The 25,701-nt window shown below is 47.1% G+C and overlaps 1 protein-coding gene across 1 annotated transcript in view; it reads left to right on the forward strand.

The window, feature by feature from the left end:
- Positions 1 to 22,014, forward strand: part of LOC139051707 (uncharacterized) — a 133,879-nt gene extending 111,865 nt beyond the window's left edge. Inside the window, exons 13-17 of the mRNA XM_070528674.1 lie at positions 1,726 to 1,784; positions 6,314 to 6,437; positions 8,435 to 8,547; positions 9,095 to 9,200; positions 21,421 to 22,014. Of these exons, the coding sequence (XP_070384775.1) occupies positions 1,726 to 1,784; positions 6,314 to 6,437; positions 8,435 to 8,547; positions 9,095 to 9,163 (365 nt within the window). The 3' untranslated portion in view covers positions 9,164 to 9,200; positions 21,421 to 22,014. The remainder of the gene's footprint in view (positions 1 to 1,725; positions 1,785 to 6,313; positions 6,438 to 8,434; positions 8,548 to 9,094; positions 9,201 to 21,420) is intronic.
- The last annotated feature ends 3,687 nt before the right edge of the window (positions 22,015 to 25,701 follow it).

The raw sequence follows: 25,701 nt of genomic DNA on the forward strand, positions 1-25,701 counted from the left end.
CGGTAGCTCAATTGGTAGAGCATCGCACGCGAAATGCGAAGGTTGTGGGTTCGGTTCCCACCTGCGGCAAGTTATTTTTTCATCCACTTTAATTTCCGTTACTTTATCATTTCTTTATTTCATTTATTAAGCACAAGTAATTTCCCCTATGTTGTCCTTGGTGTCAGTGTTTGTTGGCTTCTTATGATATGACTAATAAAAATCGGGCCCCTCGGTTTACCCCCTTTCTTCTCGTTCGTTATATATATATATATATATATATATATATATATATATATATATATATATATATATATATGAGACCGTTCTTCTATTTACTTTCTGTGACTTAGCCATTTGGTGTGTGTCAACTGGGGGTGCGCCCGCTTTTGGCCAATCTCCCGGCTAACTGGTGTGTCCTATGGTGACACATGAGGAACAGAATTTTTGAGTCCTCTTTGCTTGATACGTGTCGTACCTTTCAGTGCATGCACCGGTCATCACCAAATTGTGCGCATCTCCGTTAGCTGCGAAAGATTCAGTTAACCGTTTTACTTAAACTCATGTTCGCATAGATTCCAGTATGGGCATTGGATCTGACCACAAGCACGAAGACCAGACAATTAGCTTTGATCCCCTCGATATCTAAATGATCGCAGCGCTCGAGTTCTCCCTAAGGAATTCAATTGGAAGCTTCGCGATTGTCGCCACGGTGGTTTTCGCATCGTACCTCACCTTGACAAGTGCTCTGGCAGTTAGGTCCTCGGCTTTAATGGCAGCAGTCTACCGTCGCATCCATCTCCGCGAATTTAGTGCCCTCCTGGCTATCTTGAAGGAACAAAATCAACGTTTAGCGAAGAATCTCATTGAGAGGATCACTGCGAAGCAGGCCAATTCATGTGGCAGGCATTGTACGAAAGCTGTTTGCTGTAGCGTTTCAATCTAAAAGAAGATGACGCAAGAGTGCACATGTTATACTGTTGAACATCTGTGGCCATGGCAATACAGGCTTCGTAGTTACAGAACTGCCTCAATGTTTGGCAACACGGGAACAAAATTTTTATGTGAGAGAATCGCTACTGGTATGCAGATGAGACGTCAAGCGCCATCTCTTGCAAAACTCTGCAGTTTCCATTATTTTCTACATGATTGCACCTCGCGATACCACGTCACTGTTAAAACCGGACTTGACTTCGCGATGCGACAGAAACGAAGTTAGCGGAAAGAATGTTTGCAAAACTTGACCTCAGGTCCCACTACAAGAAAAGTTTGCGTTATGAGATACGGGATATCCTGTTAGGGTGCGAAATATTACGATGGTAGTCTATATTTCCTCATCACAAATGCTAGCAATGCAAAAATTTCGAGCAAGTTACGGTTTGATGTTTTGAGGCGAAACCACGTTGTCCCTAATCTTGGTGTATCATTTTTTCTGTAGCTACACTTGATTCTCACTAAGAGAAACACGCCAAACGCGACGACGTGATAGAATAGCTAAGGGATATTAACGATTCATACAGAATAGAAATTCGTTGGAAAATAAGTTCGTTTACATCTTTCAAAGAACGTTCGGTTCTTCGCAGCTCACTATTAAATCTAGCGATCAGGGCATGCGGAATAAGTGGAGGAGCTGTGGTACACCGTAGCGGCTGCCCATCGAACGCTAACAACCTGAATGCGCTGTGATTGAAGTAGTTGTGATGGCTATTCGGAGCATAATCATGGATACGCTTTTCCTCCTTGCAGGAACTCGCTGTGGGGTTTTGGATGCCAGTTTGAACGTCGCATTTCACTTCATGAACTTCGTGAGTAAGATAGAAAGCTGTGTAGTTATTTTTTCTTGGATAATGTAGACCTCGAACTGAAATTGAAGTGAAATTGTACTCAGTGCGGCTTCAATTTGCCGTAATATTTAGGAAGAGGTTTATGGCAGTCCCGACCTGTGCTTAGGGCTGCAAAATAGGGCGCCACAACCAAGTAGCCAACATTTTATTATTGACATATCGGAGTTAGGACCAGAACGTGGTGCCAACAGCGTGAGTGTGTTTTAACGTGATTCTCATGCTGGCAAATTTGCACAGCATGAGGGATGCCTTGTGCACAGGGAAAAACACCCGGTCTTCATCTCACTGGTTCTCGAAGTCAGTGCAATGATGTATGCAACGAGGACTACAGCCTTGATCTTTAGTGTCGGTTGTCGAGAAGTGATCGAAGGAAATATTCCTTGTGTTAAAGCTACAACTTTGCTTGCAAAGAGAATAGTTTGCAAGTGAAAATGCTGGGGAAAAACGTTGCTGCAATTGTCTGGTAGCGCTTTAAGCTTGGCCATTCAGCCATCATGGGAACGATTCTTGTTACGCAGATTTCATCAAAATATGATCATTATAAATTCCATAATTAACAGAGATTAGGCATGCGTGCAGAGTCTGATCCACTTGCACGTTCAGAAAAGTGGATGGCTTCAATATTTTGGTCAGCAACGGCGGATTACGCGTAGTAAACAACGCCACAAAAATGTCTGGAACCACACGCGCGACGACCAGACAAATCCATGTAATAATCGCGACTGCGATGGTAGCGCAGCAATCGCAGGGCTAGCTTCCACTATGTAGCTCAGTTATGAAACTTCATGTGGTGACGATGTTATGACGATTTATTGGCAGCCCCGTTCAAATGGGGTGGTGACAAATAGTCACCTAACTTGCTTGAGTTAATGCACGCTTTTCATTGATTTCCATACATGCTTCTCATTCTAGCATTTTTGCATTGGCTTAATCTCTTTTTCTCTTTCTCAAAACCTTTCTATGTCGCACCTGTGCTTTGCTTGTAACCTTTGCTGGGTAGGTACACACCCGTACCTACCCGTTTGGGCATACCTATTCTTGAGAATCGGCAGAGATTGCTCACATAGCTAAAGTTACATGCCCGGTTGGTCGTACCGGATAGGGCAAGTGCCTAATCGGGTACGAGCCCAGCTGCATAAATCCAGTGGCCACATTATGTCTTTTGAGGCACATATATCTAGTGACAAATGCCCATTATCACACACCCCTTGGTTTCGGTTGTACATTGCCAAACTGCTTATCAGTACACATGCACATTGGCCAAAGTTGGCGTGAGTGAGGCTAGGCACCGACGTGCACCCGTGTGCAAAAGAATACCGACCAGGAATTGCGCAATAAAACTCATTTTCCCCTCTGTCTGTGAATGCAACCTGAAATGAAAGAATGCAGGCCAAATTTGGCATTAAACATTTTCTAGTGCAATCGTCTGTTTCCGTTTATGCTTCTTAATTACGAAGAATTCTGTTTTATTTTTGGTGATGCTGGTGTCCGTATAGTTTCGCTCACGGGTGTACGTCATAGACACTGAAAAATGAAGTCCCTGAAGAATGCTTCTGGAGCTTGTTCGTCAAACCTTAGTTTCTGTAGCCGTATTCTCGCACGCTGGAGGCAGTGCTGTACGTACGCTTTAGTACTATTCCTACCTTAACAGTGTTGCGATGTGGTTCATCATATCAACGCGAGCGACAAGTGCCTACAACGGCTTTCTGGGGCCGCAAAGTTGACAACAGACATGATTCCTGAAAAAAAAAAAAGCGAACTGCGGCGCGTCTGCGGAACCTGCAAGCGTCGTAGTTAAGCCAATGGGGGAATGATGGTTATTAAATGGTTTTGCCTGAACTTTGTTCTTTTTTAACAATATTCTGCGTTACAACTATAATTTAATATACAGTACTTCGCATTTGCGTAGTGCCTTATGGCGTTCTACATTTGATTATGTACGATTGATTTGAGATTTATACAGATACGGGTGGGCAAAGGGAAGTAAATACCAACACAAGAACTCGTCCATGTGCTAATCACTCATTCCCATCCTATGTGAATTGTCGCCGTTCCACGGTTTTCTTTAGCGAATTGAGCTGTAAACTTCCATGTTTTCGGTGCTGGCGGTGTTTGTGTACTCGCCTTGACATGTACTCCAAAACTTATGCCCTCCGCTTTAATCGCAGCGGTCTACCGTGGCATACACCGGCACAAATTATGTGTGGCCATTGTTCTGTTGAAGTAACCGATTCGACATTGAGCAAAGGAGCTGCGAGTAATGCTCATTGTGGACGACACTGTGGGTAAGAAACTATCAACGAGAAGCCGTTGTTGAATACCGTAGGCGAGAACTGTGCGGAAACGTTGTTTCGATCGTCAGGCGAGATTGGTGGGCATACGTTGCCTGCAATAGATTTTCAATAAAAGAAACGTCGCGGAACAGCTGACAGCATGCTACGCATCGGTTACAAGCCAGAGGGTCTAACCGAATGAAAACCCGAACTGAAAAACCGCACACAAAACGCGAACCGATATGTTTGCATATGCCTGAAGCTGAACGCAGCCTTAACCGACAAAAATATTGCCGTTTAGCAAAGAAATTGTTCAAAGATATAGGGTATAAACGAGTGCACGATAGATGAGGGATACTTCTAAATGAGCGCTTCTTCATTCCAACACACCTCACGAGCAAATTGTTATGAGTCGACGAGTTGCGTTACGCGCGACAACTGGGAACAGACGATACGGCTCACCTAGGCAGACGCGCTCGCAGTTCTGAACACGACCATGGCTGTTGCATTGCTCCGCCCAAACGTTGTTTTATTGGCACCGCAGGATCGGAGTTCCTATCAAGGCAGCCAGTTTGGCCATTCCAGTTTAGCTAGCTACTATTGCTACGGAAAAAAAAAACAACTGTAAAACGCACCTACTAAGACACACGGAGAACAAAAAAAGCACGGTGCCCTAGAGAGCCGTAAACCAAATCGTTCATCAGCACACGGCTTCTTGTACCAACACTGCAGTCGCTAAAGAATGTTCACCTTCTCAGTGCTGGGTAACACTGGCTCGAAACTGCACGGGTATTGCGGTATTCTTTAAGGCTAAGGCTCGCAGCACATTTAGCGCCACCGAGGAGACTTCAGCGCTCTTAGATTTCTCAAAATCAATCCAAGAGCCTGGATATGCCCAATTTGGATTTTTTTTGTCTGCGCTTAGTAAGCGCAAGACTGGGCGCCAGGTGCAGATGTAAAAAAAAAAAATCATCGTGGTGTATAGCCCAAGTTGTCTGGGCTTCTGGTTCAGACGCATTAGTGTACCCACTTGCTTTTTTTTGTTTTCATAAATGCAGAAAGCGAGCAAAATATTACTTTATGGCGTCTGTGTGTGCTCCAGACTTTCTGTGGTAGAGACTAGAAGCTTAGAGTTATAATTAATGGAACACAAAGTGAAACCTGCGCTGTCTCATGTGCGGCAGATGGCTCCCCACCAGGCAAGTAGGATTTACTTGAAACAAAAGAGAAATCAACTAACTATGCAGCAGTCGAGGCATGGAAGCTGAACCAATACCCATGCAGACACAGAACAAAGAAGCGGCGGAGGGGGGGGGGGGGGGGCAACATATGAACTAGAACACTGTTGCATAGAAGCTGCGAAAAGGGGTAAAGTGCCTCAGAAAGTGGGCGTACCATTTCAGGCATGCAGATCATTAACATGCAGGTGACTTTGCACACACCGGCAAAAATGCTCTGCGTTTCGATGAAGACTTTCGTTTTTATCCCTAAATAAATCTTCCTTCAATACGTGTACGTTAAAAATTTCATATCTGCGCAATCCATTCATAAACTTCACGTTCTAGAGACAAACGTCTTATCAAGGTGCCTCGGCTGCTTTCTGATAGCTCGATTTCATAAAAAAAGCCATCGATGAAATTGTGGTGATGGCGCCTACGTAAGAAGTTTATCCAAAGGGCGCACATCGTACGTTGGACGAGTGCACGAAGCAAACATCTTTGGGATTTAGCGGTAAACACGTGGGAAATGCGTTTGTCCACGCAAAAACTGTTCACCTCTATATATATGGCAGATGGATTTGTCTGTGCGTGTGCGTGTGTGTGTGTGTGTGTAACTTTCTCGCCATGATGGCGAGAAAGCTACTTACGTGAGCTCGAGCACTGTAGGCGCACTCCTTAGGCCAACATGGCTACCCGAAACTCGCGACCGGAAGATTAGCGAGGTTCACAGCGCGGACAAAAATGGTGACCTTGGCTCCCCTCAAGTACTGGCTCAAAACACACGAGAAGCGTATGTAATAACTGGACTTGTTGTAATATTACAACAAAACCTAATTAGCGCATTCGCATGAAGTCACAACCGCATAACAGATGTCGTCATGCCCCTAATAGGTTACGTTAGGCTAGGTGATTTTCTTGCGGAACTCTTTCACATTCCACCAGGTACACTGGAAAGCTAACACCCATATAAAACAAGTACTCTCGCTCTTCCTTTTAGGTGTGCACCGCCGTTGTTGGGAACATTCCACTGTTATGGATGCGGCGGGCCAATGATATCTTCCCTGCAGCATGCTATTATGGCTTCTCCTCAGCGGTGCACGATGCCATACCCACCCGCATGGGTGAGTTCACAGAGACGTCCGTCGTACCCGCACTTTCGCGGAAGAGACTACGTTCAAGAAACGTTCCCAACTCTAGACTTTAATGGGGTACTGATGAGCAGGTAAGGGTCCTTTGCGAGGAAATTTCAGTTTTTCTCTTTCTTTGCTACAAATGAGCAGGGCGTACCATCGAAGGCATATGTGTGCTCATTTAACGTCTAGCGAAGTCTTGGTTTAAGGATGTGAGTTATACACCCTTTTACACCATTTCTCATTTCATTTTTACTTTTGCTGGCGTAAACTTTTTTACAGTGAGATGAGGAAGAAGACTATCACAACTCAAGCGCTTGTGTAGTGCCTTTTTCCTCGTGCTTGTCTCACTGTAAATTTACACGCTTAAAAGTAACAAAATATAAGTGTTTTTAACTTCCAGCCTTACGCCCCTTTTTTGGTTATAAGGGTGCTAGTTATAGACCTATTTAGACAATTTTTTTTCCTTTTAAGGGTGTAAAATATTTTTCAGTGTAGTTTTCGTACTATTCCGGGGAAGACGTCTGCGCTGGTGAAGTACGTCATTGGGACATGCGGTTCCTTTCGGTACTCATTCGAAACACGTGTAAGCAGATTTCTAACACGCAACAAGAATAGGTTAACCATTTACCAAGGTGATGCAGTTACATTACCAGTCTGCCAGGTTATAGATTTAATGACGTCAAGTGAAGACAGCGAAAGAAGTGCGGTTTACTGGTCACATTGGTATTTCATTATTATTTGGAGCAGCGCAACACAAAAAGAGATTTGGGGATGGACACAGCGCGGTGTTAACCTCAGATTTTTCTGCGGTTTCACATACCGTAACCATACTCTGATTGAAATGCGGCGTAGCGGTTGTTAACCGGAATTATGTTTGTCACCTTGGATTCCTTAAGCAGCCATCCAAATACAAGTACGCGAGAGATTCTGCACGGTGCTCCCACCAAAATGCGGTCTTCGTAGCCGTGAATCCAACCCGCGACTTCGAGCGTGCAAAAGTGCAACGCCATAGCCGATGGTCTACCGCGGCGGTTGGAAGGTGTTCCTCCATTGTTTCATGCTCTTCTTGCACACTCATCTTGCACACTTCGTGCACTGCATCCTTGTTAGACAATATCATTCTTGCACATTATTATTTTTGCACAATATTCTTCTTGCGCACTCATCTATGCGATTGTGTGACAAAAGAGAGAGAACGGTATGGAAGCAAAGTGGAGATTTTGTCCTGCTCATCCAAGCTGGGGAAGGGCTTGGGGCAGAAAGAAAAGAGAACGTCAAGTGGGAGAAGGGTGATACGGTGTCGCTCGTTATAATGACAGCTGCACAGTGGTTCTGAGCGAAGCGTACGCGCACACTTATATAGGTGGTGTAGGTATATAGGCCCGGACAAATAGATCTCCACGAGCAGGGGGCGAGGCTACTGCAGCGTATAGCCAGGGGACTGTCAATAGCGTGCACGATCTTGGCAGCAGTTAGGGCTGCAATGGCACACCAGACAGTAGCAGCTCCAAGGCGTTTATTATAGGTGGCAGCGCGCCTTAATGGCAGGTTCGGATGGCTGTGTCTTCGCGCTCCGTCGTCATACTCGTGCTGACCAACCACAGTCTGAGTCATGACGGCAAGCGATGCCATGTATTCCATTCTGGGCTTGCGTTGCTCGCTTGATGCATACCAAATCGCTTCAGCATACCAAATCACCGAATTTTCCCCCTTTTGCTCATTCTTGTCTCTATCATTTATTTATCCCTTAAAGGTCCCTTTTGGGTATCCTTTAAAGGTCCTTGTAGGGTATCCCTTAAAGCTCCGTTGGGTATCCTTTAAAGGCCCCTAATGGGTGTGCCTTCTAGGCTCCTGTCGGAGTGTGGGAGGAGGAAACGTGGAAAAGTCACCGCACCGAATATAAATTTGTTGTAGTGTGATGGCACGAAACTCCGCTCATTACTGCTAACAAGCAGCTCACCTCAACGTTGCTCTGTTTTACCCAGACGGTGTTTCAGCCCAAGCGGGCTTAGTGGGCCCGCTGGGACGATCAGTTACGTGCACCGCCGCCACGCACTCGTCACCGCAGCAGACATTGCTGCAACGTCCTTCATTTCTGGTGAGTAATACCTTGCACTCGGCACAGATCGTGACATCAACATTTTTTCAGAAAATGCTACGGCATATTCTTTCGCGCTGTTGCGCAACGTTTTTGTTGCCCACTTTTTCGTGAACGCCAGTGAATAAATTTTGCTTTCTTAAACCAAAAACCTGAACGACCAGGCTAATTATGGCAGTCATTAAGCGATGTTTCTAATACGCAGTGTGACCACAGAAACGTTCTCACGTTGTGAATTCCAAAGCGGGAAGAATGATTTGAAGCGTGACAAGGCTGATTCGGTATTCGCAGGCTATAAATTATATATATATATATATATATATATATATATATATATATATATATATATATATATATATATATATATATATATATATATATATATATATATGTATGTATATTAGATTCTCCATTCGATCATTCGATTCGCTTCTGGCGCTGTTAAATTCGTATGTGATTCCGCCTGCAAAAAACCTACAAACTATTTTCACACCCTTATACATCTGGTCGTAAACCCTTCTTTTCAAAAAACTTCTGTTCTTGACAGGGCCTAGCAGCCAGGCCGAATTGCCTACGCCCACCCACTGCTGTGGACTCAGACACAGCGCCTTCATAACTTCCTGTCTCCAGAAGTATCGCCCTGTATGGACACCGTAAGAATCGTCTGGTTTTCATATTTGAAATACGCGTGACGGTGTGCGCATTGCAAAGTATTGCGCAATTATCACGAAACCCGTTAAGGGGATGCTTTAGCTCGGATGCTCTAATGTAAACATCTGTAAAAGGCGAATTGGTTTTTCTCAGCGACAACAGCACCGTAAAGTTTGTTGCAGTTAAATAAAAACCTTAAAATCTAGTGACTGCTTGTTTCGAACTTTTTATTAAGGTTGTAAATTTTTATTTAAAATTGGCAAAAATCAATAACTGTCATAAAACGAAACTATTAGATTTCTCTAACTCAGAAACACTCTAACTCAGCTAGGAAAAATGATATGAATTGCATCCGATAGCATATCTAAAGCGGACGAAATTTGTATGCTACGCCTGAATGTACAAAAATTCAGTAATATTGCTACGTGGTAGTATTCCCAATGACGAAGAGCCGAGAAGGAAGAAGACGAAGACGACGTTTGGAAGCTAGCGCGGGCTGTTGCCTCTTGGTCAACTGCGGCGTATTGCCTTGTAAATATACTTGTAAATAGCTTTTCGTCGGTGTCTTCCTACGTAACATATTTGGTGGAGGTGGACGTTCCCTGTACCTCGTCACGGAGCTTCGCAGTGGACGGTACGTCGAGCCTACCTTCATGGCTCCCGGCGATGCCAACCCGACTCCACCGGCTCCGACACCTGCTGCCACTTCGACAACCTACATCACCCTCTCCGCTCCCCGTGATCCTGGCATATTCTCGGCAAAAGATGGGGAAGACGTCGAGGACTGGATCAGCCTTTACGAACACGTCAGCCGCAATAACCGGTGGGACCCAACTATCATGCTCGCCAACGTCGTCTTTTACCTCGGTGGCACACCTCGAGTTTGGTATCGGACGCACGAAGATGAGCTGACCAGTTGGGATTCGCTTAAGCGAAAGCTTCGAGACTTGTTCGGCAACCCCTACGGTCACCAACTTGGCGCGCAGAAGGCGCTTTCCGGTCGTGTGCAGACGTCAAGGGAGCCCTTCGTCACGTACCTTCAGGACGTCTTGGCGCTATGCCGCAAAGTTGACGCACACATGGCTGAGTCCGACAAGGTCTCCCACATCCTCAAAGGCATTGCCGATGACGCCTTCAACTTGCTCGTATTTAAGAACGTCGCGACGGTGGATGCAGTTATAAAAGAGTGCCGCCGCCTGGAATTCGCTAAAAGCCGACGTATCGACCAACAGTTTGCCCGTCTGCCCAACACCCCAGCGACATCTTCCTGTGCCGACGCTCCTCGTCCCAACAGCACTGGCGATGTTACCAGGATTGTCCGGCGTGAGATCGAGGCCGCCTATCCTGCTGCGTTCGACTCCAGCCCCTCCAATGCACCTGCAGTCACTGTTTCCCTGATCCAGGCAGTTGTCCGCCAGGAGTTCGCCAACATGGGTATTCACACCATCTGCTCGGCCCATCGCCCTGATCCCCACCCGGCATCTTCGATTCCACCCCGTCCGGCACCTTCTTACCCGCCCCGTTTCCGCAACCCCTCTGAATGGCGCACTGCAGACGACAAGCCAATTTGTTTTCACTGCCATCGAATTGGGCACATTTCTCGGCACTGCCGCAGTCGCTGGAGTTCCCTGAACCAGTCTGCATATACTGCCTACTCTCGCCCCCCAGGTGGCCTTTCTCGTCCCTATGCTGCCCGCTCAGATAATGCCGCCACCAATTCTCCTGCGCCGAACCACCCCTATTCTCGTTCGCCTTCGCCCCAACGACGACAATCTCGCTCTCCCCAGCCCCGTCGTTCCTATTCGCCGACTCCCTTCGGGCGCCGCTCCCAGCCGGAAAACTAGACGATGCAGCGCCTCGAGGTGACGCTGCATTGCTCCCTACGCCGCCAAATCCTCTCCTGACGTTGCCCACTCATCTGAACCTTCTTTCCGTGCAAGTCGACGGTGTTCCTGTATCAGCTCTCATAGACACTGGGGCGCATTTGTCGGTGATGAGCGCGGATCTTCGTAACCGGCTGAGGAAAATAATCACGCCCGCCACGACGCCTGTTGTGCGTGTCGCCGATGGCGGAACAGCCCCCGTAATTGGTATGTGTGCCGCCCGCGTCTCCTTCGCCGATCGCTCCACTACCGTGCTCTTCACAGTCATCGCTCACTGTCCCCACGACATCATCCTCGGCCTCGACTTCCTCTCCGCACTTTCTGCTCTCATCGATTGCTCCGCCAGTACTCTCCGCCTCGACCTGCCTGTTCTGGATCCCGCTGAACCACACCTTCCTCGCCTCAGTTCCGTCGACTTCGTTCGCTTGCCACCTTCGGCACTGACTTACGTTGACTTCGTGTCATCCCCACCAGTGCCCGACGGTCACTACATCGCGGCTCCTATGCAAGACGTCCTCCTTACGCACGGGATCACACTACCTCATACTATTTTATCTATTACGGCGAATTGCGTCTGCCTGCCAGTGGTCAATTTTGCCTTGACGACACAAGTGCTGCCACGCGGGATGTCTCTGGCCCAACTTTGCTCATTCGAGGATCACTCTGTAGCATCGATTTCGGTAGACGACAATTCAACCGATCCTCCTCTACCATCGCAGTCGGCAACTTATACCATCGCCAACTTACAGAAAATGATTGCACCCGACATGCCGTCCGAGCACGCTCGTGCGCTCTACCACGTTCTGATTTCCTACCAAGATATTTTTGACTTTAACGATCGTCCTTTGGCCCAAACAACAGTTGTTAAACATCGCATTAATACCGGAGATGCCCCTCCTATTCATCGCTGCCCGTATCGAGTATCACCGGCTGAGCGTCAAGTGATTCACACCGAAGTTCGCAAAATGCTTGCCAAGAACATTATTGAACCGTCATGTAGTCCTTGGGCGTCTCCGGTTGTGCTGGTAAATAAGAAGGATGGCTCATGGCGCTTTTGCGTGGATTATCGGCACCTTAACAGGGTTACCAAGAAGGACGTGTATCCCCTACCTCGGATTGATGACGCCCTTGACTGCCTCCACGGTGCTCGCTATTTCTCCTCAATTGGCCTTCGCTCCGGCTATTGGCAGATTGCCGTGGACGATCTCGACCGCGAGAAGACTGCCTTTGTAACACCCGGCGGTCTTTATCAATTCAAGGTGATGCCGTTCGGCCTATGTAACGCTCCTGCCACTTTTGAACGCATGATGGACTCCCTTCTTCACGGTTTCAAATGGTCCACGTGCCTGTGCTACTTGGACGACGTTATAGTATTCTCCCCAACATTCGCTACGCACCTCGAGCGCCTCTCAGCAGTCCTGGACGTTTTTCGGCGAGCCGGTCTGCAACTCAACGCATCGAAGTGCCAATTCGGCTGTCGCCAGATTACCGTCCTTGGACATCTCGTTGACGCGAACGGAGTGCAACCGGACCCAGGCAAGATCCATGCTGTTACGCACTTCCCTGTTCCGAAGTGTGTCAAGGATGTGCGCAGCTTCATCGGCCTTTGCTCGTACTTCCGCCGTTTCGTCAAAAATTTCGCGGCCATAGCACGACCACTAACCGAGCTTTTGAAAAAAGACGCCCCTTTCCAGTGGGGTGATAACGAGGCCTCTGCATTCTCGCTTCTCATCGATCTTCTCACAACGCCTCCCATTCTGGCCCATTTCGATCCTTCTGCGCCTACCGAAGTCCGTACTGATGCCAGCGGTCACGGAATTGGCGCAGTACTGGCACAACGCCAGCGTGGACACGACCGTGTTATCGCTTACGCCAGCAGGCTCCTCTCGCCCGCGGAGCGCAACTATTCCATCACTGAGCGTGAGTGTCTGGCCCTAGTTTGGGCGGTTGCGAAGTTCCGCCCATACTTATATGGCCGACCCTTTTCCGTTATCACAGACCATCACGCGCTTTGTTGGTTATGCTCATTGAAAGACCCTTCAGGAAGACTTGGTCGCTGCGCCTTACGCCTCCAAGAATATTCATTCTCTGTCACCTACAAATCTGGCCGACTACACAAGGACGCTGACTGCCTGTCTCGCTACCCGGTAGACGAGCCTGACGACGCCGACAGTAGTACCGCCGACGGCATTTTCTCTGTGTCTGCCTTCGCTAACATCGCCGATGAGCAGAACCGAGACCTATCGCTGCGAGTACTCATCCAGCGTCTGCGCTCTACACCTACCGACGCATCCGTTCGCCGATATGTCCTCCAGGGTGGCATTCTGTACCGAAGGAGCTTCCTCCCTGATGGCCCTGATCTTCTTCTCGTCGTGCCAAGACATCTACGACAGACTGTGCTCTTTCAGATGCATGACGCACCCACTGCAGGACATCTTGGCGTAACCCGCACGTACGACCGCGTCCGCCGCCGCTTCTATTGGCCTGGCCTTGCTCGCTCCGTCCGACGCTATGTTGCTGCCTGTGATCCCTGCCAGCGTCGGAAAACGCCTCAGGTGCTACCTTCCGGTCATCTCCAGCCGATCCCCGTCCCTGTGGAACCGTTTTTTCGTGTTGGATTAGACCTCCTCGGTCCCTTTCCCACGTCATCCTCTGAGAACAAATGGGTAGCCGTCGCAACTGATTACGCCACCCGATACGCTATCACGCGAGCTCTACCTACCTGTTGCGCCACTGACGTCGCGGACTTTCTCTTGCGTGACATTATCTTAGTGCATTGCGCCCCGCGACAGCTGCTTACTGACCGTGGTCGTAACTTCCTCTCGAAAGTTATCGTCGACATTGTGCGTTCCTGCTCTATTCAACACAAGCTGACTACCTCATACCATCCTCAAACCAATGGCCTGACAGAGCGCTTAAACCGTACTCTTACCGACATGCTGTCGAAGTACGTATCGAAGGACCACCACGACTGGGACGTTGCCCTTCCTTACGTCAACTTTGCTTACAATTCTTCCCGGCACGACACCGCCGGATTTTCTCCATTTTATCTACTCTACGGTCGCGAACCGACCTTGCCCCTTGACACGGTACTTCCTCCTGCTGCGACCTCAACAACCGAGTATGCGCGCGACGCCATCGCCCTCGCCGATCATGCACGCCAGCTTGCCCGTGCTCGACTGATGGACTCGCAAACCACGCAGCAGCGTCAGTACAACGCCCGCCGCCGTGACGTACAGTTTTCGCCTGGTGCACTCGTGCTCCTGTGGTCGCCCTGTCGTCACGTTGGACTTTCCGAAAAGCTCCTTTCGCGATACACAGGGCCCTACCGCGTGCTGCGCCAGGTGACGCCTGTGACTTATGAAATTGCTCCTGTGAGCTCAACCTCGTCATCTACTCTGGCGTCTAGTGATGTCGTGCACGTCAGTAGGCTCAAGCGCTACTACACTGCTTCAGAGTCCAGCCTTTAGTCGCTCCGGGACGGCGCTTTTGCCGCCGGGGGTAGTGCTACGTGGTAGTATTCCCAATGACGAAGAGCCGAGAAGGAAGAACACGAAGACGACGTTTGGAAGCTAGCGCGGGCTGTTGCCTCTTGGTCAACTGCGGCGTATTGCCTTGTAAATATACTTGTAAATAGCTTTTCGTCGGTGTCTTCCTACGTAACAATATGGAAATACAGCTTTTGAAAAACCCTTGAAAAAACGTAACAAATTCACATAAAATATAAGTTGACATATAAGATCTCTCCCCCTTGAATACTCCAATGAATGCTGTTCTGTGCGCATCGCGAACGCACGGCCGGACTTCTCTTTCAAGAGGGAAGCGAGCCTTCCTTACTTTTATTGCTTTGTCTTTCACCGACCCCCCGTGGACTCCAAGTTGTGCGCGAGAGAAAGGACCTGCTCCATTCGTTCGGTTCCTAGAAGTGACCCCGTGGCGACGCTTGGAGGTGTCGGGTGATCTTCCGCGGGCCTGGGGGACGGCGACGGGGATGGAAACCGCGGTTGGAAAACGCGGGACGGGCACACTCGCCCCACCGGCCGTACAGACAGGACCACTTTATTTACGGGCTGAAAACTGAACGTTTTGTGTACTTTTAACTTTCTTTTTTGACATTCTTAATGCAATTAAAGTTTGTTGTAAGTGTTCAACTGCGGCGGACCCGTCATCTAGCTAGACGAAGGACGCTTTAATCGAGTCAAGTGCGATCCGCGAGGCCAGTATTGTAAAAAAGTTAAGTCAACTGCCATCTGCCGCCAAGTCAACATACGCTGCAGTGGAATTCGTCGCACTGCGAGTCCTCTGGTCTGACCATGACATCCGCCTACTGCAAGGACACGGCATCGCCTAGAAGTGCAACGATAAGGTGGGCTGGTTTCATATTTCATCGAGCAGGTTAGCAGGCTTCGCCAGATGCGTCCGCTTTGAGTGAGATACCTCGTGAAGCACGCACGACAAAATGAATCAGGACCAGCTGACGACTGAAACGTCTCAGGTTATGATAGCAGAGCATGAAGCGTCCACGGCAAACATTCGATTACTACGCTCGTTGGCTAGGCCAGCAATTCTCAACGATTTCAATGTGAAGGGGACGCCTACGCAATACACTTTCCGCACTTGCTCCGGCAGTACTAAAGTGGTTGGAAGAGTCGCTCATGGCTTTTTCGAGCAGAGCGTGTCAGGCAAATTCAAGTTACCACTTCCGCCTCTCCTCCAGTGCAAGGCAATTCCAGAAGGCAGAGATGAACTTCCAGCACCTGACGCTGCACGGCACGACCCGCACTTGAAGGCTGTAGCAAATCACATTCCGCCTCGGCTGTAATACTGCTCCTCCTTGGCCGAGGCATCCTAAGGGCTCACAAGGTTAGTCGGACAATCAACGGACCCCACGACGCGCCGTATGTTCAGAAGCTCGACCTCGGATGAGTCAGTGTCGCCGACGTTTGCGTAGGTCATACGCGGAAAACGGGCAGCGCCAATGTGTTCAAGATCCATGTGTTGGACAGAGGATGACCATCACTTTTCGAGCCATGCTCAAGGCATTTCTTTGTAAGGGAGGCACCGATTCTCTACACAGCGGATGAGGTCCCAAGTGATTCACTATTGACTGCAACATTGGATGACACTCTTTCCCCGAATCTTTTCGAAACAACTTGACATTCAGCATGCTCTGTTCATGGAAGACGAGACATTCCTCAGGATAATGAATTGTGAATTCACCCAAGACAAATTAAACAGTTGGGTCGCGCCTCTCCCATTTCCCACATCGAGATGTCGGCTTCCGAACAATAGAGAACAAACTCTGTCTCGTCTGCTGTCGCTACGGTATAACCTGCGAAAAAATCCAGAAACAAGGGAACGTTTCGTGAACTACATGAATGAGCTCCTCATCAAGGGTCATGCAGAGGAAGCTACACCACTTCACGTGGACGAAGAATGCTGGTATCTGCTGCATTACTTCAACGACTAGATGTGTCCAAAGCGGACACATCTAGTCGGTTTGTCCAATGGCCTTTTAACGTTGTGTGTCGAAACTGTATCTCCTTTTTTAGCTCTCTTATTCAAGAAATATTTGCTCACTAGTTCTCTTCCTGCAGATTGGAAGGTCGCTTGCGTGGTCCCTATTCATAAGACCGGGTCTCGGGAATTGGTCTCTAATTACCGTCCTATATCCTTAATAAGTAATGCCTGTAAAACTCTAGAGCACATCTTATATACGAACATAATGAATCATCTCAATCCCTTAATAAATCCAAATCAGCGCAGCTTCCGGCAAGGGACATACTGTGTTACGCAACTAACCGAGTTTGTTCATGAAGTATGCGAAGCTTTGGATCGTTGTAGCATCATTGACTGCACATTCATTGATTTTAAAAAGGCTTTTGACGTCGTAGCTTATTGTCTCTTAGTCCACAAGTTGCGCTGTTCAAATGTGAACGAGAAGGTTGTTGAATGGATTAGGGAATGTTTAAGTTTAAGGTGTCAGTATGTCACAATAAATGGAGCCAAATCAAATGTAACTTCCGTCACGTCAGGCGTCCCACAGGGGTCAGTTTTGGGACCGTTGCTTTTTCTTGTGTTCATTAATGACATATAAGCGAATATTACTTCTCACATGCGACTCTTCCCTGATGATTGTGTAGTCTACAGAGAAGTAAGAAATTCCCAGGATTCGCTTGCTTTGCAGGAAGACCAAAATACATTGCACCGGTGGTGCGAACAGTGGCACATGAATATAAATTTGCAAAAAACAGTGCACATGCGTTTCACGAGGAGAAAGAATGTACCTAATTGCGTCTATAACATAAACGGCCACTTATTGGAAATTGTTCTCGAATATAGGTATCTAGGTGTGTACATCACCTCAAAACTATGTTGGCATCCACATGTTGATTATGTTGCTAGGAAAGCTTCCAAAATGTTGGGTTTTTTGCGCCGTAACACGAGAATGTTTCCGCAAGACTCTAGGGATTTACTATTTAAAACTTATATAAGGTACGCGTTGGAATATGGTTGTACTGTATGGGACCCGCCTACAAAGACCGACAGAGAAAAATTAGAAAAAATCCAGAACTTAGCGGCCCACAATGTTTCTGGGAATTATAGTAGATACATTAGTGTGTCTGGCAGAAAAAAAGAATTAGAATGGGAACCCCTTGAAGTAAGAAGAAGAAAGCTAAGGCTTAAATTTTTTCATAGCATATAATACAATAAGATTGCTATTCCTAGGGAGAAGTACATTTTTCGTCCACACTACAGATCCGAGCGGGTTGATCATATTCATAAAGCGCGTGAATTCAGGTCAAGAACCGATGTGTTCAAGATGTCGTTTTTCCTCACACTGTTCGAGAATGGAATGCCTTATCTTCATTTCTTGTTAATATTACTGACAATGAAGTGTTTGCATTGTCATTGTGACTGCCCTTGTAATATATTCTTTTGTACACCCCCCCTCCCCCACTGTAATGCCACTGTGGCGCTGTGGGTAAATAAGTAAGTAAATAAATGTTGGAATTTATGTTGTCGGTCTCCGGATGATTGCCTCTCGCCGAACTAGTGGTGGTGTTGCAAACAGCAAGCGCTGGGCAGTCATGTTCACTTGCTTAAGCGTTCGCTTAACAATGAGCTGATGGAATCAATGGACACGTCGAGTTTCATTAATGCCTTCCGAAGGTTCTTAGCAGTGCGAGGGCCCATCAAGCTGTAATATGCTCTGACTGCGGGACCAATTTTATGGGAGCGTGCAGAGAACATGGAATCAGCGCAGAGGGGAATCTTCGCTCACAAATAGGCAAGCACATCCGCGGAAACGGCTGCAAATGGATATTCAATCCACCGCACGCGTCCCATATGAGCGGTGTGTGGGAGCGAATGATCGGCATTGCACGCCGCATTCTTGACTAAATTCTCATGCAGTCACGTCATAAACGGCTCACGCATGACATTCTTGCAACCATTTTTCGCAGAAGTTCCAGCAATCATTAATGCCAGACCCATATCTCCCACTTCGCCTGACCCCGAAGATTCCACAATCCTACTGTTTTAGGCTTGTAGCGCAGCTCGGAAGAGCAAAAAAGGAAGGAGGTAGGGGTAATCAAAGGAAACGGAAAACAGAGTGAGCGCTAACTTCCAACTGACAGTTTATTTCGTGACACAAGACTACTTATACACTCGGCACCATATGACATCAGGAGATAACAAAGAAATGAAGCAACAAAACCGATAGTAACCAAGTGGTAACATATTCAGACAGCCTGTGGGTGCAGTCGGAGATACGCCAATTCATTGCTAGATAATGATAACGAAGGTGAGCTTACACATACATGGCCCAGACCAATGATAGCTTTTGCTTCGATGATTTCTCTTGTGAGCTGATTACGACTGCGACCAAGAATGACGCAGTCCTCTAAGACAGGTTCGCAGCCACACGTTTTGCAGTGCTGCGCAAGAAACCCCCCAGCTGTGATACAATTCTTGGCATTGTAACTATGTTCGCGCAGCCTGTCATTCAGGCATCGGCCAGTTTGACCAACGTAACGTTTTCCGCACTTGAGCGGAAAACAATAAACGACACAATGTGTGCAATTGACAAACTTATTTTTGTGCTTCTTGTCACAGGAAAGAGGAGCTACCTTATTGGGATTAGTGAGTTTGCAAATCCTCATTAGCTTGTTAGGGGCAGAAAACACTACACGAACATTCGCTCGCTGGGCGATTTTCTTAAGATTATGTGAGACGGTGTGAATATAAGAGATCACGCTAGTCCTACCCCTAGTAGTTACAGGGTTATCTGCGCGCTGGTTGTCTTTTCTGCGCTCTCTTAGAATTCGTTCTGCTATTGACACTTGTAGGGACACGGGATAACCAGCCTGCGAAAGCCGATCGCACTGAGAGGCAAAGCTAGACGAAACAGTATGGTGGCACGACTTTTTCAAAGTAATATTAAGGCAAAGGTTAGCAATGCCTTTCTTGATCAACTTGGAATGGGCAGAATGAAACGGAAGAAGTGGTTTGTTAGCACGAGGTTCATAGGACCAACACGTATGAATATCCGAACAAGCTAAGCGCAAATCCAAAAACCGGATCTCATGATCCTGTGGGAGCTCGTAGGTAACGTCAAGGGGCGCAAGGCATTCTTGGACTATTGGCACTACCGAGGGAACCTCAGTCTCAAGGTCAGCCGGAGAACACTGAACACAGAACAAAAAATCGTCCACGTAACGAAATATTTTAAAAATGTTAGTTTGACAAAGGTTGACTGACATGGCGACGTCTAGGCGAGCTAAAAACAAATCACTGAGGAGCGGGGCAAGGCACGAACCAATGCACACTCCGTTTTTCTGCAAATAGATGGTGTCATTCCATGTGATGAACGTAGATGACAAATAAAAGCTCAAAAGTTCTAAAAAGTGATCACTAGACATTCCAGCATTATTTTGAAAACGGGCGACGCCAAATTCATCAATTGTCTGCGAAATAGCTGACAGCAGACTGACAGCAGACTGAGGTTGCCTCGGTAGTGCCAATAGTCCAAGAATGCCTTGCGCCCCTTGACGTTACCTACGAGCTCCCACAGGATCATGAGATCCGGTTTTTGGATTTGCGCTTAGCTTGTTCGGATATTCATACGTGTTGGTCCTATGAACCTCGTGCTAACAAACCACTTCTTCCGTTTCATTCTGCCCATTCCAAGTTGATCAAGAGAGGCATTGCTAACCTTTGCCTTAATAATGCTTTGAAAAAGTCGTGCCACCATACTGTTTCGTCAAGCTTTGCCTCTCAGTGCGATCGGCTTTCGCAGGCTGGTTATCCCGTGTCCCTACAAGTGTCAATAGCAGAACGAATTCTAAGAGAGCGCAGAAAAGACAACCAGCGCGCAGATTAACCCTGTAACTACTAGGGGTAGGACTAGCGTGATCCCTTATATTCACACCGTCTCACATAATCTTAAGAAAATCGCCCAGCGAGCGAATGTTCGTGTCGTGTTTTCTGCCCCTAACAAGCTAATGAGGATTTGCAAACTCACTAATCCCAATAAGGTAGCTCCTCTTTCCTGTGACAAGAAGCACAAAAATAAGTTTGTCAATTGCACACATTGTGTCGTTTATTGTTTTCCGCTCAAGTGCGGAAAACGTTACGTTGGTCAAACTAGCCGATGCCTGAATGACAGGCTGCGCGAACATAGTTACAATGCCAAGAATTGTATCACAGCTGGGGGGTTTCTTGCGCAGCACTGCAAAACGTGTGGCTGCGAACCTGTCTTAGAGGACTGCGTCATTCTTGGTCGCAGTCGTAATCAGCTCACAAGAGAAATCATCGAAGCAAAAGCTATCATTGGTCTGGGCCAGGTAAGTGTAAGCTCACCTTCGTTATTATCTAGCAATGAATTGGCGTATCTCCGACTGCACCCACAGGCTGTCTGAATATGTTACCACTTGGTTACTATCGGTTTTGTTGCTTCATTTCTTTGTTATCTCCTGATGTCATATGGTGCCGAGTGTATAAGTAGTCTTGTGTCACGAAATAAACTGTCAGTTGGAAGTTAGCGCTCACTCTGTTTTCCGTTTCCTTTGATTACCCCTACCTCCTTCCTTTTTTGCTCTTCCGAGCTGCGCTACAAGCCTAAAACAGTCATGACGTACCAACTCGCCCAAACTGCCACGCTTTTGTCCACAATCCTAACTCCGGCGACACTCTCAACCCCAAACACGGAAGCGCATCTATAACAACTGGGCAATTACACACAAGCAACCTCTACAAACGGCATTAGCGTCTAGTGCAAAACCGGGCGAACAAGTTCTGGAAGCCCACGCGCACAACATATGTCACTACTTTGCAGGAAGGCCGAAAATGGCAAGCAGCAGAGGCCGACCTCAAAGAAGGCAACAGCGTTCTACTCACGGATAAAGAAGCAACCCGCAATGACTATCCCGTCGGAGTGATTACAAGAATCCTGCTCAGCGCGGGTTGAAACGTGTGCAAGGTCAAGCTGAAAACAGCCAAAAAGAGGGCGCGAAAACATTCTTCCGACCAACAAAAGTTGTGCGTTTTCTGTCACCGTGATATACTGGTGGCGTCTTAAGAGCGAAAGACAGCAGACGGGAAGTGTTCTGTGCGTATCGCGAATGCACGGCCGGACTTTTCTTTGAAGAGGGAAGCAAGCCTTCTTACTTTTATTTCTTTCACTTTTACTGACCCTCCGCGGACTCCGAGCTGTGCGCGAAAGAAAGGACCCGAACCCTCCGTTCGGTTCCTAGAAGTGAGCCACTGACGACGCTTTGAGGTGTAGGGAGATGTTTCCCGGGCCTAGGGGGCGGTGACGGGGATAGAAACCGCGGTTGAAGAAATGCGGGACGGGCGGACTCGCCCCACCGGCCCTAGAGACCGGACAACTTTTTACGGGCTGAAAACTGCACGTTTTGTCTACTTTTAACTTGCTTTTTTGACCTTCTTAGTGTAATTAAGTAATGTTTGTTTTAAGTGTTCAACTGCATACGACCCATTATCTAGCTGGGCAGCTGATCTTTTGATCCCGCCAAGTGTGATCCGCGAGGCCAGTATAAATGCAACTTACGAAACCGCCATATCTATTATTGATGAAGAGCTATTATTTTTAAACTTCGGGTGTCTATTCGTTTCTAGAACTTTCGGAGTTTTAAAATTCTTTTTACAAAAGTCTGGTTCTAAATCGAGATTAAATTTCAAACAGTCACTAGAATTTTACTTTCCCTCTCGAATGCAATAAATTTCTTTAAAATCTGTCCAGGGGTTATCTTAGAAAAGCGTTTTTGCGTTTTACATGCACCTAAATAGGCCGCGACGGAGTTAAGCCTGAGCTAAAGCTTCCTCTTAAAAGGCACATTTAGCTTGGGGTCAGGTCAGATATGTCCCCAATTTTAGTACATGTCAAACGCAGAAATGTGTTTTTGAGAAAACCTCTAGACTTCGTCAAAGTTGAACTTTAGGGACTCTAGGAAAATGGAACTTCCTATCAAGTACTTGGGATTTTTCTTACGGAAATTCGCTAAGTTTGGTAAGCATTAGAAAAGAATTGCGAAATTTACAAATGTGTAAAAAAATAAGTTCTTGGGTAGCTATATAGTGGGACAACACACGGCTCTGTTAGGATGACATTTTTTATAGCATCGCACTGAGCAATTTTTTAGTGTGCCACCTAGAAAAGGTAATCTCAACTTCATGGCGATTCGAACAGGTGCTTTTTAGTGTCACCTGGAAAAGGTGCTGAGCACTGCTTCATGGTGATTCTGAGGCAGCGTTGTGGAGATTTCACGAGACCTAAACGATGGGAGCGCCATCTTCCTTCCATTTTCTCTACATCATTTTGTTGTTTTGTTGTCCACACCGTCTTTAAAATCTGTCCAGGGGTTATCTTAGAAAAGCGTTTTTGCGTTTTACATGCACCTAAATAGGCCGCGACGGAGTTAAGCCTGAGCTAAAGCTTCCTCTTAAAAGGCACATTTAGCTTGGGGTCAGGTCAGATATGTCCCCAATTTTAGTACATGTCAAACGCAGAAAAAACGTAGTAAAAAGGACAGTGCGACGCGTTTACTAGGCTATATAACGAAGCGAAAGGTGGACCAAGACTCCTTGTTTTATGTAATTACGCAGTGCAAAGTAGCAGCTGCCATAGAAGTCTGTTTTAATGTGTAAGCATTGTGTCTGTCCGTAACGCTTGACGCGTTTTGCTCCATTTGTGTAAACGGGGTCCCATGGGGGTATATGAGCGAATTCCTTAAAACTATGTGTAACGACTGAGGTTTATGATAACCATAACCACAGTTATAACCATAACTTCATTGAGTTGCGGCATGAATGTGGGCCGGCTTTCCGGTCGGTCAGCAGCTACAGAGAACGCATCAATAACGGATTCAATGTGTGGACTGTCTAATGTTGAGAAATGCGTTAATATTTTTCACTTTCCCTCTCGAATGCAATAAATTTCTTTAAAATCTGTCCAGGGGTTATCTTAGAAAAGCGTTTTTGCGTTTTACATGCACCTAAATAGGCCGCGCACTGATTGAGCTTCAAATTTGAAGATACAAAAAAGTAATGCGCAACTGAATCCTAAACTAAGAACTAGGCAGGGGCGGTGGAAAGGGGATGCTTATTAATATACATCAAAAGGAGGCAAAATAAGTAGGACAATGAATTACAATGCCGTAGAGAGAAAATTGCAGATGCAAGTTCGATTTTCTAACACTTTCTTGACATCGTAAAAAACACCTACAGAGGAATAGAAATGTGGATGTGAGCACGCAAGCGCAATTTTACGAATCGTCAATAAATGACAGCTCTAATTTGTTTATTGAGAACACTGCACACTTTCTTCAAGTTAGAACTATCACTTATTGAGCGTTTTAGGTAATATCAAGCCCTATTCCCAACTGATGTGCCTTGTAGGGGTTGGAGGACGGACTCCGGGCTGAAAAACCCAAACTTGGGAGATTTATTCTACATTATATACAGGAACGGTGAGCGACAATTAACAGTAGTACGGACATTACGGGCCGGCAGCAACTCCGACGCTGCGGCCCGCGGCAAGAAGTTCGAGAGAGGTGAATCAGGGAATCAGGGATTGTCCCAGAATGCTCAGGTCTCTCTGGAAGGCTTCTTATAAACCCTTCGAGCACTGCAAGTCACGTTATGTTTGACCAATGGGAGAGTCCACTCCGATGACGCCACTTTCAGCCAATGGTAGGCGCCCTTGTCGTGGTGTCACACCTGGCGGCTTGCTGCGGTCTTGCCTCGCAGACTGGCAATGCACTTCGAACAAGGAGAAGGGGAGGGCTGCACCTGCTTCATTGTCGGATGCCCACCTGCTAATCCCGGCGGCGCACGAACTTGTTGGCACGTAAACTTGTTGCCTTAAACTTGTTTGCTCGGCCGCTTCTCTGGAATGCGCTTTCCTGCTTCTGCATTCCTCAATTAGCTGTGCTGCAATCCGATGTGGTCTGGGGAACTCGAAGTAATCGCAGGAACCAGCTCCATATCTAACAGCTCGTCCTCGCCCCGGTTGTTCTGAATGGCTGGTGAAATCAATTCGCTGGCCATGAGGAACGCTGAAAGAAGCTGCAGGGTACTGGGGTCGAGCCTCGTTTGACGAACTTCGGGATCCTTGGCCCTGGAGAACAGACGTCAAACAAACAAAACAGCACAGCGCTGCACCACGCGTAAGCGCAGGCTCTTCACCCCTGACTCGCCAGGCTATTACTGAGTCAAAATCAACCCTGATCTTTTAGTTCCCCAATTTTGACAACAGTTCCAACCACCCTTCCAAACAGCTATCCATTTCTCCTCGATTGCCGACAAGACCAGAGTACTATTGTTGTTGCAAAACAAAAGGGTCGTTGACGATGCAAACAACAAATGAAAACAGCCGAACATAACTTAAGTGGCCTAACCACACGAACAGCATGTTTCCAATCTATCGCAGTGGCGTACTTATCGCACGTAATGGTGCCACTGAACAGTCTGGTCAACCTCACAAGTACGTAATCACAAGCGCACTAGCCTTGTGGTCACTAAACAGAACGCGTACTTGCGTTGTAGGCAAACTTTTCATTTACGCTTACTCACGTTTCTTCCCTGAAAGTCCTACAGGACACGTGACGTAAACGAACAATTAAACTCGCGGGACTTACACACTCCACAGAACTCTTAAAATGATGCGTCTTCTACTAACTCTTTCCACGCACGTTCACTAAAGAAGTCAGAATACACGGCTGCCCTCACACACACACTAGCAACCCAGTCATAAAGTCTGCTTCCTTCCGTCCACACAGGACACGCGCTAATGGAACTAAGAACGCTTCTCCGTGCAAATCATGCACTCACTGAAAATCTACGCGCTTAACCTTACAAAATTCAAAAACGCTTAAAAAGAAAGAAGGTTAAATAACACACGCGCTTTACCATAGGCCTCTGAACGATAACCTTGACCCTCAGGTTACTCACACACACAAAAAAAGCCTATCTACTTATTAATGAACATCTCGCGAGACTATATGTTTACACAAACCTCATCTTTCAAATCTCGGAGCTTCTCAAACGAAAACACAAAGCTCAAACCTTACACGTTGAAAGAAATCCTAGTCTCAAA

This window comes from Dermacentor albipictus, unplaced genomic scaffold, assembly GCF_038994185.2.
Source record: "Dermacentor albipictus isolate Rhodes 1998 colony unplaced genomic scaffold, USDA_Dalb.pri_finalv2 scaffold_14, whole genome shotgun sequence".
NCBI lineage: Eukaryota > Metazoa > Arthropoda > Arachnida > Ixodida > Ixodidae > Dermacentor > Dermacentor albipictus.